Source organism: Labrus mixtus, chromosome 16, assembly GCF_963584025.1.
Source record: "Labrus mixtus chromosome 16, fLabMix1.1, whole genome shotgun sequence".
NCBI classification, from domain to species: Eukaryota; Metazoa; Chordata; class Actinopteri; order Labriformes; family Labridae; genus Labrus; species Labrus mixtus.
The window spans coordinates 21,106,092-21,119,305 of NC_083627.1; the positions used below are offsets into that span (position 1 = coordinate 21,106,092).

Here is a 13,214-nt window from a genome sequence, read left to right on the forward strand (position 1 = left end):
ACTCAGACATCCTAAGTAATGAGATAATAATTATTTCCTGTAGGGAAAAACCTTAATTTGAAAATAAGAAGGTAACTTATAGCTGTCAAAGAAATGTAGTGTAAGGAAAGGGGTCCACAGTATTCTTTAAAAATTGGACTTATCTGTCTCATGGAGCCTGTGCACCACACAAATAATTACACTTTCAAGAGTTTAATTATAATGCATCAATTAACTAATTTTAGAAAAAGTAAATGATAACCTAGACTTTACATTTTGCATCATAGAACTGCTTTCTGCCATAATAATTGGTAAATAAGAGCTTCAGCTGATGTTAGGGGGATAAAATATATTGAAATCTTGAGTTGGTAATAGATGAATAAACACATCCTTTAAGACTAAAGGCAGATTTTTCTTTTTAATAAACAGGCCTACTATGGATCAGTTTGGACTTTCAGTGTTTTTCAGCAGAAATCAAGAAACATTCATCATATTAGGTGTTCACGTCATTTTTTTAATCCATAAAAATGTGCTTTATCAGTCAATAACAAATAATGACAACAATGTATCAGAAAGAAAGAACTTTTTAAATAAAAGAAACTTCATAATAAAAACTCAAACGTACAATACATTTTCTCAACTTTCACCTTGTTTTTGTATTTTACAAATAAAAAATATGTAACCCAGCACAGCAAAACCTGTACTATAGGATTCTGCATATTATACACAGAAACAACACTAAACCACATCGTTGTTCCTTAGAATTTTAATTTAATTAACACATCTCAGGGCCCATAGAAATGACTAATGGTGAGGCCTAAGCGAATCTAAACAATGGCACATTTGGTTTGATGACATGTTGAGATGATTTTACCACTGTTGGAGAAGTATTGTACTTGTTTTTTAAGATTGTGTAAGGCTGACTGGTGACAAACCAGAAATAAAACACCATTCAATATGAATGATATCTGATTTTAAAGATTGACATAATATCGTACAAATGCCATTAGAAAGGAAACAATGTGTTCAGGAACGGAAATGATCTGTTAACCAAATCTCCATGATATTGCTTATGTCATTATAAATAACAAAGCACTGAGTGATATAACTTTTGAAACCGCATGACAGTGATGGAAAACTATTTTCAAAGGGACAAAGAAGACGTTCTTACCCTCATAACGATACACAGCATTTGGAGCTTTTAGTGAAAACAATAAGCCTGATCGTAAGCTTAAATTACTTTTTATGCATTTAACCGAAATTCCATCCAGAGTCAAAAACATAAAAGTTCAAATTAGTGGAATTCAATGACAATTTTGCCTCTAATTCAAGTTGCTGTAAAGCACCTCAAAAGATATTTAAAAACACTAATTTGACCAAAATGTGTAACATTTCCTCATCATGTCATCCAAAGTTCAAATACATCTTTTCCAATCCACAAAGGATTAAATATATTGTACCCATGATACATTTATTTAAAAAAAAACAACCTCATGTGCATAATGAAATGTTACATTTTTAACCCTTTTTGCCCAAAACAAGTTCACTCATGTCTAGCTAACAAGGTAACTGACATATCAACATCAAGCCAAGCATCCCATCAACTATCATGATACTTGTTGATTCTCCTGTGCAGCACTTTGTTTTCTTTTAATATTAAGTGAAAGTACATCTATTCTTATTCACATACAAAGGAATATGTGAGTGATGTAAGGTGCTCTTGATACTTGGTCAAGCAAAATGGTTTGTTTGGCACATATCAGCAGCTGCAGCATGCCTTTGCTCTACTATATGCTGCAGTTAGGTGTTTGGACGCAATTTGAACATTACTTAATTCACTTCAATCGTCTGTGGTCATGAGAATTTGGGCTAAACTAACAATAATTTGACTATATTAAGCTGCCAATTATTTTCTCCATTCATCTAGCCGTTGTTAAGACTACAAATGGGAGAAAATGAGGGATAATGCCAATTACAAGTTGTCAGAGCACCATGTAAAACCAAACCAAACATATGTTAAAAAGAAAATAAAGAGCTCAAATGTAAGGAGATATAACCAGGTCAGGTCATTTTAAAGCATAAACATGGATTACAAACTGAATCCTGTTTTTACTGTTTGGGATGATGTGAAAAATAAAAACGGAGCACAGGAGCTTTAACACATTATGTGTTACGTATATTCAACATCCTTTAACATGGTCAAAGTGTAAAAAAATTATACTCTTAAAGACAAGCATACAATTTCTGTAAATATAGTGCAATAGCTCCAATGTGATGAAAAACAGACACTGGATATTTAGGGGTGAACAAATGTCTCACTTTGTTTCTCTTGTTACGCTGTCTCATGCCTTACAGCCAATACAGACTGGCTCTCTTTTCATAGCTTTATGCTTATGCAATCAAGCACACCCTCTGCTGGCATGCTGCCGCACCGCCATGTGCTAGGGGATTCAGCTAAGGCCAGCTAAGGTGAGTAAGATAAAGAAAAGTTGTTGCTTGTGGAGACTGAGCTGTCCTGTGCTGCTGGACTGCCACAAGAGGAGTGCAGAAAAATCTCAGGCGTTCTCAGATCCTCACTTTCTATCTTGCTACAAAAATATGACCGCCTTATTAAAGTGCCAATGTCTGTGAACTGGTGTCCAGCTGTGCGTCTGTTTACAGCCGGTACGTGTGTTACTTCTGCTGCTGGAGTTTTCAGTATTTTAGTCAATCCAGGTAAGGGTGTGGAAATGGTGTTGAGTGGAGTCACAGCCTGGCAGCTTCCATAGCTTCCATATCGGTGGAGCTTATACTTGTTTGGGACTGTGCCAGAGCAGTCAGAGTCATACCAGGTCATCTTTCTCTTCTGGAATGGAAAAGTAAAACCTACATTAACAGCCATGACAAACCAAGGTATTAACTTAAAACCTCTAACGCTCTTGTAAACAGCTTTGTGCAACGCGCATTTATTTACAATTTAAACTACAAACAAAAGAAAATATGCTACATGATTTAAAAAAACCTAATGGTTGGTTTTTAACAAATGTCCCGCCTCTGACAGGGTGAATAGCCAATCACACTTTATTTTTGAGGTGGCCAATCAGATTTCTAGGGGGGGCCCTTGCCACCCCTCTGGACTTAAAATATGTATTCAACATCAGGCATGAGTAATTGTTACTTTAACATATCTTATTCTTATGCATCCCTTTGTCCTTTTGTTGAACCACTCTCCTTGTATGAAGGTTGCTATATAAATACTGATCTTCAGTATGCTAAGCTCACCTTAACAGGAATGTGGAGCTGGTTTTTGCGCCAGCGCTGTGGGAGTCTTGGAGTGGTGGTCTGGATTGGTGCATGGAGGGAACGAAATGCCACATGAGGGAACCAAATCTTTAGCATCATCTCTATCTGAAGCAGATTGTGGAGGTGCTTCTCACTGTAAAAAAAAAAAAAGAATAAGCATGAAACACTGAAAATGCGTTCTTTTGTTTTCTAATAGCAACATCCCCTTTCCCAGAGGCGTGAAAATGCAACGCTTGCTATTTGTGAATGACTTACCCCATTTCAGGCCTCTGTAGTATTCCAAGGATCTTCTGTAATCTGTCCATGGCAACACTCTGTTGGAAACTGGATAAACCTGCCAAAATTGAAATATAACAAACAAATATGAAGCCAAATAGGTACTCATATTGTATTAACTACAGGATTGGATGCACTTAAACTTGAGATGAGGTGCTAATAGAGTTTCAATCTTTTCAATGACTCACCTTTGTCAAATTTGCCAGCCTTTAGTCTGTGTAGAAGTTCAAGCAAAGGATGGATAAACCTGTGCAGATCTGCACACTGAGGAAGTAAGGAGAAAGACTTGTTTTAATACTTTAAATGACCTTCAATTTTGTTGTCAAATATATATTTTTTTTAAAACACATCTAGTAATCAGTTTGTGGGTGCTCACTTTCTGCGCGAAGGCCAAGTCCCCTGGTGTCGCTGAAGAGGATCCAAACATGGCAACAACTGGAGACGACACAGAGCCGGGAAGTTTAGTTTTGTCACTGCAGTGTTTGGATTGGTCGCTCCTGGACCTCAGGTGGTCTGAATGAGCTGGGAAATCAATGTAACTTCTAGAAAGGGAGATTTCCTCATCCCCTGAGGGGGACTTTCTCGTTCTTAAACTGTCCCCCTCTCCCTCTGAGAAGACGTCAGCTTCATCCTCGGTCTGCTCGCTCTCACTGTGGAGAAAGCTCGAGTTGGAAGGGAGTGAGTCATGGGATGGCCATTTGGAAGAACAGCTCAGTGAATTCATCTGTGGAGAAAGGGAGACAAAACAAAATTCCATGAGTTGAAAATTGAAGGAGTACAGCAAAATCAATCAGGAAGCGTTATGGCATTGAAATCAAATGGAGTTCAAAATATAGAAAAAGTATTCGTTGGAGACATGTGTTGGTGTCTAAGCAAAGAGTTCAAATTCATTTTTGTTCCACGCCTGTTTTATTTTTCTGAAAACATTTAGTGCAATGTGAAAGGTCACCATGCTTCAACAAATATTTGTGAATACAAGTGTTGCTGCTTTATAGAAGATGTTGAAACACAGATCACATGACGAGTGCAAAAGATTTTCAGCAACATTATTTTTAGACTAAGCAGATATTGATTTTTCATATATGTTGCAATTGCCTTAAAAAAAAAACTCTCTCCCAATAATTGGTATTTATTGTTACATGTCTAATGTTTTTTTTTTCCTTTTTCTCATTAGTGTTGTCTTTTTTTTCTGAACTTCAGTAGACAGACATGTAATCTATTCCTATATAGTTTCATACATCTAAAAATATCCATACTCAAACCAAACTCAATAACCAGCAAAGAGAGCCAAAGCACACTCTCATGATGCCAAAAACTGTGAGCAATGTCTATGCCAAAAACTGTGAGCAATGTCTTAACCAAGAGTCAGCACGAAAGAAAAATAAACCAGATTAAATACTTAACACATAATAGAGGTTGAATTATTATCACAAAGTCAGAAAGCAAACAAAGACCTGCTTTGCTCTCTCCTCCACGAGTATACAAGTCAGCTCAGGCTGTGCCACAAAGTAGGTGTGTCACCTCTGTGCACATGGACTCACCGGTCCAGACCAGACACAGGGAAAGCCTTTGAGTCGTCTAAGGACATATTTGTGTTCATCTGCTGTTACCTCAACATAACAATCCCGTTGCCTCTCTTTTGAATGAATAACACATCTTGTTTTTATCTTCTCTTTCATGATTCCTATAGTTTTACAGACACTGTTGTATCATACATACATACAACTTTTATTATTTATGGACCAAAGCACCAATTGCAGTTATGCTTCATAGAAACATCTTTTTATTCTCGATTTCATAAAAGCTTTTTCTGAAGCAATAATAGGAACTAACAGGTTATCGATATGCACCTTTAGATTTGCACTTATTCTGAATATATTGTTTAAATTTGCAGTACCTCCACGAATATATACACTTTCACATGATACTGTACAATGACAATATCTGATATTCTGATCATCTGTAACAACTGCTATTCCATACACAATATTATTAACACTATTACCAATGATACAATATGTACTGTATGTTATATAATGTAACTCACAATGTGTTATATTCATACTGTTATGTTATACTCTATTGTAACTGCAATTACACTGTCCTACATTTCATTTCTTTTATTGTATGCTGATTTTATCCATCGTTGTTTTTTTAAATGTTGATTGTTGTACAGTGTCCTTATGTGTCTTGAAATGCGCTTAAGCCTACACACACACACACACACACACACACACACACACACACACACACACACACACACACACACACACACTATAAATACAAAAATAAAAATATAATGTTTATTATAGCCTAACTGACTAGAAGTTGTGCCTAAAAGTTGCCACTGAGGTTATTAGGCAGTACTATAATAATAAACACAGAATAATTTCTTACTGACAAGATTAGAAAAACTGCCAACTGTTGCAAAAAGAAAAAAGACGAACAGAAAATGTGCGTAGACGGAGCTCTTACCTTTTAGAAGAAGCAGAATAAAATTGTCCAAACGAGATAAAAACAACAAGCCACGGACAGGAGTCAGGTATCTCACGTTTTCAGTGTTTAGTACCAAAGAAGAGACTTGTATTCACAGGTCTGTTATCCAGTCCTCTCTCAGTCCTCTCTGTGTGTCTGCTCTGCCTCTGTTCTTGTTTACGTGCAGCTACGTACAACCTGTTAGAAAAGTACCCGACTCACTCTACACGTGTTGAAACACTGTCGCGCTGCTATTGGCTGCGAGGACATTCAATCGTTTCCCGTTGGCTTACAGCTTTGACCAATCAGCAGCATTCTCGTCGCTGATTGGCTGGTATATGCGTAGATCCCTCCTCACCTGTAACAGCGGCACGTGTAGGTGGTGTGGTCTGTGTGGCTGTGTGTGCTAAACAGGACGAGCAGCACGGGGCTGACAGCATGTGCACAACATTTTTTGTATGTAAATTGGGATACATTTGTCCTGCTTTATCAGCCAGTACTTCAGAGGACATGTTTATGCGTGGCAGAGCTCGTTAGTTTCTATTCTCAATTCTGCTTAATCACGTTTAGTTTATATTATCTACAACGACTAAAAAGAAGAAGTACTCATATTATCTGATAATAGAGGATAGTATATAAACGCAGATATATGTGAAGTGGACAATTATTTGGGTTGTAACAAAGTGCAAAATATCTTTTTACAGTAAAAATATATCACACATGTACTACTACCTAACTATTTGTATAGACCCCCTGGTCATACCCCTTTGACCATATGATCATCCTGCTTGCATTGACATCGTGTAATAACGTGCTTAAAGGCTATCTGATGCACAAAGCTAAAATAAATAAATAAATAAGTCCGGACTCACATGGCTGTGGGTCTCAAGTTTGGTCAGGTTTCAGTGAATCAAGCCAAAAGAAAGGCTTGTCTTTGAATGTGTTCCAGGACTTCAAGTTTCTTTGTTATTCATGTCGAGGCCAGTATAGAGAAGACAGATTAGCATTAGATGATGAAACATGGCATCATAGGCCTATAGGGCCACAGAGGAATTTGGACACATGTTGTAGTTACATAAGATTGCTTTACACTGAAGCGTGACTTGGTTTGATGCTTGCAAAAGTCAGCTGTTATATGCGATGTCGTGCTGTTTTAGGAGGATTTGTAAACTAATGATAAGCTGAATCAAAAACAAAATGAAGGTTTTTATGGTGTCAAGTAAAACACATGAACTGTCGAAGCTGTATCAGTTGTTTGCATGACATGAAACAAAGCATGCAGCCAAACGTGTGAGGGAGAGTCCGCTGCAGGCAGCTTATCATACATTGTTCAAGACTGAAACTTGGGCTAATTATAGTTAAAACGACAGTTTAGTGTTAAAATGTAACTATTATTAGCACTGATAGTGTGTGCCAAGTCTTTGTAGCAACATTTAGTTATGTCATCACAATGAAATAAATATTATCAGCTTAAATGGCCCATGGAAACAGAGGCAAACATACCAACAGCTGTATAGAACTATGAACAGTGCAACATCTTTAGGCTGGTGCTATATGTAAATATGATTAACTTGCATGACAGCTTTTGAGAAGGGGCTTTGGCTTAGCAAGCTGCAAGTAAGTTTCCTTTATGGTATACTATATTATTTATGAAGTAGGGGTTTAAGCCACAATTGAGCTATTGAAAAAAAAAAAATTCTATGAATTTATTTAGGTGAAAGTTTTTTTTTAGATCCAAATCATGTCACCGCAACAAAGCAAGAGCAGCAGCCAATATGTTCCAATGCTATTTGGGTTAAAGAAGTTGGAAGTAAAGGAACTGATTCTTAACAGGCGAAATAAATAGAGTGGGACAGTCAGTGACTTTCAGTGTAAATAATGATACTGCTCCATTTTTCCTTTCAAGCCACAGCGCAGACAATCGACATGACTGAGTGACCTCACGTACAAGTGAGTCAGGCAGGTGGTGTGACGTTTAACTTTCCCTGTGCGCACACTTTACCGCTCCCAGTGGTGAAGCTGCAGGCTTGTTTGACAGATGTACGCAGGAGACGTGACTGGATCGTGGGAGTGTCCAGAATGAGAACAACAACAGCAGCCACGGGGGTGTCAAAAGTGCGGCCCGCGGGCCAACAGCAGCTTTAATCCGGCTCACGAGACACTTTTTGGAGAAGGGTGAAATTTAAAACATATAGCCTACTTATTTATATGCATTTTTTATCAATTACATTGCATTAAAAAAATTCACCCATCTTGTTAAAAAAAAGAGAAAGAGGGTAATATGAATAAATTCAACGTGGCAATTTGAACTATCTTGCCAACAGGGAGTAACATCATAAAAGAGACGAGCTGCTCCTGCATTACGTAATCCCAGAGAACAGGCTGTCCAAAAACAGAGGGGGTGTCACAGAACAACTAGTCTACTTTGTAGAAAGATGGAAGGGGGCGGGGCTGTATTTCTTTTGTTTTATTTGCTTACAAGTTGCCAACATTTGATCAAAGAAATGGGACACAGGCACACAGCTGAACACCTTCAGTTCTGTCCACACTTTTCACAGTCTCTTGTCTTGATCGTGTGAAATGAAAGTTTGGCTGATATTAACAATGCTTACTTTCTGGTGAGCACAAGGGGGCGCTAGAGCGGATAAGAAAACTTGCTAAACGACACGGACAGGCTCCTCACATGCAGACTATTAGAGTGCAACGGGTATCTCATGAGTGACTCAACCCCTGGTTATAGTAAAAACAAGAATGTCAAATTAACATGAACTGATTCTATGTACAGATGGTTTATTTTTACTTTACCCAGAGGAGAAATTGTTCTGGTGATCACAAAAAAAAAAGGTTCAGCGTGACATCCCTTGAAAATACTGCTGCGCCTTTAAAACCAGATCTTTGGACTGTAAAGAACAGAACATTTTGTTGTGATCCGAACACGAGATAACACACAGGCTGTTCGGTCACGCAGAGGTCCACTTGTAATCAGTGGCGGAGCCAGACCTTTATACTGGGCCACTGACATGTGCACGCACACACACACCCATGATCAATGGAGATAGAAAGGGTTATAATATCCACTTTCAATACTTACATTTAAGTATTAAACACATGTTAAATAACAGTGTATAGTTTAACATTTAAAAAGGGAAGCAGTATTCAAATCTTCTTCACTTAATTATTTTCAGTATTGAAAAAAAGACGTGTTCAGAGTCACTATTTAAAGTATTACCAAAATGAAGTAGGCTACTTTAAAACGAGCAGAAAGCTTTAAACAGCCTGTTGTAATACAGCAAGTCCCGCCCCCCTGACAAGGCAAACAGCTAATGGTAGTTCAGGATTTTGGGGTGACCAATCAGATTTCTATAATGGCCAATCATTCTTCATATCCATAGTGAATGCCAAAAAACATTTACATTTGAAATATAACTTTTTTATATCAAAATGAATTAACCCTTCTGCACACCTGGACACTAGTGACCGGAACTCTCTCTCCTTACCACTGGCATCGTCCAGATGGCTCCCTAGCTCCATCTACTGGTGTATGAAGCCACTTCTTTTCACTGAAATTAGGCAGGATCTAGATTCTCAGGTGAGCTCTATTATCAACACCCTCTGCTCTCCATTTCCACTCTCTGCTCCAGTATTTAGCATCCCTGTACTCATCACCAGTGTCCGTAAGCACCGCCAGTTCCTCCCCTGCACAAGTTTTTGTAACCAGGATAACTTAGTTCTAATTAAATCGAAACCATTGCCATCTGCTAGTGGGCCCTCCTGTGACTCTGAGCAAGTTTTATTTAACCCACAGACTTTTAAGTCAAGAAATGGCTTAGGTTTTATGCATTTAAATATGAGAAGTCTTTGTGCTCAGTTTAAATTAGATCATCTGAAAACTCTTGTATCACAAACTGACCCAGATATCCTTGTGCTGACAGAAACTTGGCTTAAAAAGAGTATCCATGATTCGGAAGTTGCAATAAATAATTACAACTTGTACAGAAAAGACAGAGAGGGACATGGTTATACATAGAGGTGGCGTGGCTATACATGTAAAGGACTTTATATCTGCTACTGTTTTAAATACCGTATCTATACCTCACTCGTTTGAATGTATTGCTCTACAAATTCAAATCTCTTGTAACAGATCATTGACTGTGCTAGGTGTATATAGACCACCATCAGCTAATCCCAGTGCTATTAATCAATTAACAGAAATGTTTTCTCAGTTCAGTACTTCAGAAATCCTGGTTTTGGGTGATTTTAATTTAAATTGGTTGTCAAATGATTCATTGAGCTTAAAGGAGATGTGTGACAGTCTAAATCTATCACAGATCATAACTGAACCAACTCGACCTAATTTGAAAGATCCCTCAAAATCAACATTGATTGATCTAATTTTTACCAATAGAAGGGACAAAATTACAGCCTCTGGGGTCTTCTCCCTAGACATCAGTGACCATTGTCCTCTGGCATGTATAAGGAGTGCTAGACTAGCAAAATCTAAGCCCAGGATTGTACTCAAGAGAAATCTCAGAAATTTTAATGAACAGGTGTTTTTTAATGACATTGTGAACAGTAATATATGTCAAACATCTGAAATACCTGATGTGGATCATGCACTTGAATATTTGACAAGCATGCACCTTTTAAAAAGTTAAGGGTTAAAGATAGATCAAGCCCATGGTTCTCCACTGAATTATCATTACTCTTAAAGGAAAGGGACAAAGCCTGGGCATATTAGCAAGAAAGACAGGCACAGCAGCCCATTGGCTTTTATTCAGACAACTCAGAAATAAATGCACAAATTCACTGAGAAAAGCTAAAACCTCTTGTCACCAGGAGTTGATTTCTAGTTGCTCTTCAAACCCATCAAAATTCTGGAAAGCAGTGAATATAAACAAAAATAAATCCTTCCCATCGCTCCCTTCTTATGTTATTTTAAATGAAGGCTAAACAAATAAAACTTCAGATATTTGCCGTGCTTTTAACCTCCATTTTGTTGCTTCTGGGAGTCAGTTTGAAACATTGTACTCTGGAAACACTGTTAATATCCGGCCGCTGGCTCATATTCCTACTTCCCACAACCATTCCCCTAAATTTACTATACAGGCCTTCACTTCCTCTGCTGTAATGGAGGCTCTCCACTCTATAGATATTAAGAAAGCAAGGGGAGAAGATAATCTAGAGCCGTATTTTTAAAACTCTGTGCCCCTCTAATCAAGGAACAAATTTCCTATATTTTTAATCTTTCAATCACCACTGGAGTTGTCCCTCAGGTTTGGAAGTCAGCACATATTGTCCCTCTGCATAAGGGCGGCGACAAAAACAAACTCAACAACTACCGGCCGATCTCCAAACTGTCCAGCCTCTCTAAAATCCTGGAGACATTAGTCAACAATCAACTAAAATCATTCCTTTCAAGAAATTCTGTATTAAGTCCTCACCAGTCTGGGTTCAGAAAAAAACACAGCACCACATCAGCAATTACCTTTGTCATAAATAATATTGTATCTGCTGTTGATCAAGGGAACTACTGTGCTGCCCTCTTTGTTGATTTAACTAAAGCGTTTGACACTGTTGATCACACCATACTCCTGCAGAGGCTACATGATGTTGGTTTTGACAACTCCTCATTTAAATGGTTCCAGAATTATCTGTCTAATAGATTGAAATGTGTGACTGTACAATCTGATCGCTCTGAATACTTACCACTATCAAAAGGGGTTCCACAAGGTTCTGTATTGGTTCCTGTGCTGTTCACGATCTATATTAATAATATTGCTTCTGTATTTACAAATTGTAAGGCCCATCTCTACGCTGACGACACAGTTTTGTATTGTTTTGCTGAGACTGCACATTTAGCAATGGAAACTTTACAAGAAGCACTTCACAAATTACAAAATGCACTCCTTGAGTTAAAATAATTACTGAATGCAGACAAAACTAAATACATGCTCTTTACACGAGCCAGAAATACCACAGACAATGACTTGCATATAACAACTCTGGAAGGTCACAATATTGAAAGAGTACCTCATTATAAATATCTTGGCATCTGGTTGGATCAATCCCTTTCATTTAAATTTCACATCGATACATTATCCACTAAACTACGACAGAAAATTGGATACTTGTACAGAAACAAAGTGAACTTCCCCTTAGTGAGTAGAAAGCGAATAATTGAAGCCATCTTCCTGTCTGTTCTGGACTACGGGGATGTCATTTATAGACATGCTTCTGCCTCCACCCTAAAATCATTAGACACAGTTTATCACTCCGCCCTCAGATTTATCACTGGTGACAAATATTCCACTCATCATTGCATCCTGTACGATAAAGATGGTTGGCCCTCACTAACAGTTAGACGTGAACGGCATTGGCTGCTATTTATTTATAAATCACTTGCAGGTAATCTACCAGCATACATCACTTCTTTATTAATCTTGGCTGATAATCAGTATCAGACTCGATCAAGTGACTGGCTAATGTTAACGGTTCCACATGTAAAAACAAACTTTGGGAAAACATCCTTCACCTTTTGTGCTGCACACACCTGGAACACAATACAAAACACATTAAAACTCAATACAATGGTTACCATGGGTCAATTTAAAAACTTGATCACAGCTCACTGTACTCATGAGTGTAAATGTTATTAACTGTAGTTACCTGCTTACTGCTTATTCTTCTGGTCTTATAATCTATGTATTTTGTCTTTGTTGTCTCTTATTCGTTTTAATTGTACTCTCGACGTCATTGTAAATGAGGGCTTGCCCTCAATGATTTCTCGAGAATAAATAAAGGTAAAATGAAAATGAAAATATGTTGCAAGAATAACACAATGATTTCTGCTTGACGTGATCAGATTTGTTGTTGTTCTGCATAATGCAATTTTACATTTTCATGTGTAAATGTGCTCACTGATCGTTACAAGTACCCTATATTAAATAAAATAAAGTAATCAGCCAGCAGCCTATATACATATATTTATATATATATATATATCCATGTGTTGAGTCATAGTAATGTTGGCAAAAATAGTGCAGCCCACAGGTCTCATTTGAACAAATCCAGCCCCCGACCTAATGTGAGTTTGACACCCATAAAATCTAAATACTTCTTAAACTTGTATGTAGACAAGCCATCTCTTCAGGCTGCACATTAAAAACATCTGTGTTTATAAGTTTACCTATAATAAATACCTT

The 13,214-nt window shown here is 37.6% G+C and overlaps 1 protein-coding gene across 1 annotated transcript; it reads right to left on the minus strand.

The window, feature by feature from the left end:
• Window positions 1-472: 472 nt before the first annotated feature.
• ciarta (circadian associated repressor of transcription a) lies at window positions 473-6,237 on the minus strand. Its single transcript, XM_061059531.1, has 6 exons — window positions 6,013-6,237; window positions 3,914-4,261; window positions 3,726-3,801; window positions 3,517-3,595; window positions 3,241-3,394; window positions 473-2,824 (listed from the first exon to the last, which is right to left on the minus strand). The coding sequence occupies exons 2-6, from the start codon at window positions 4,259-4,261 to the stop codon at window positions 2,444-2,446; spliced, it is 1,038 nt and encodes a 345-aa protein (XP_060915514.1). The 5' UTR covers window positions 6,013-6,237; the 3' UTR covers window positions 473-2,443.
• Between the last annotated feature and the right edge of the window lie 6,977 nt (window positions 6,238-13,214).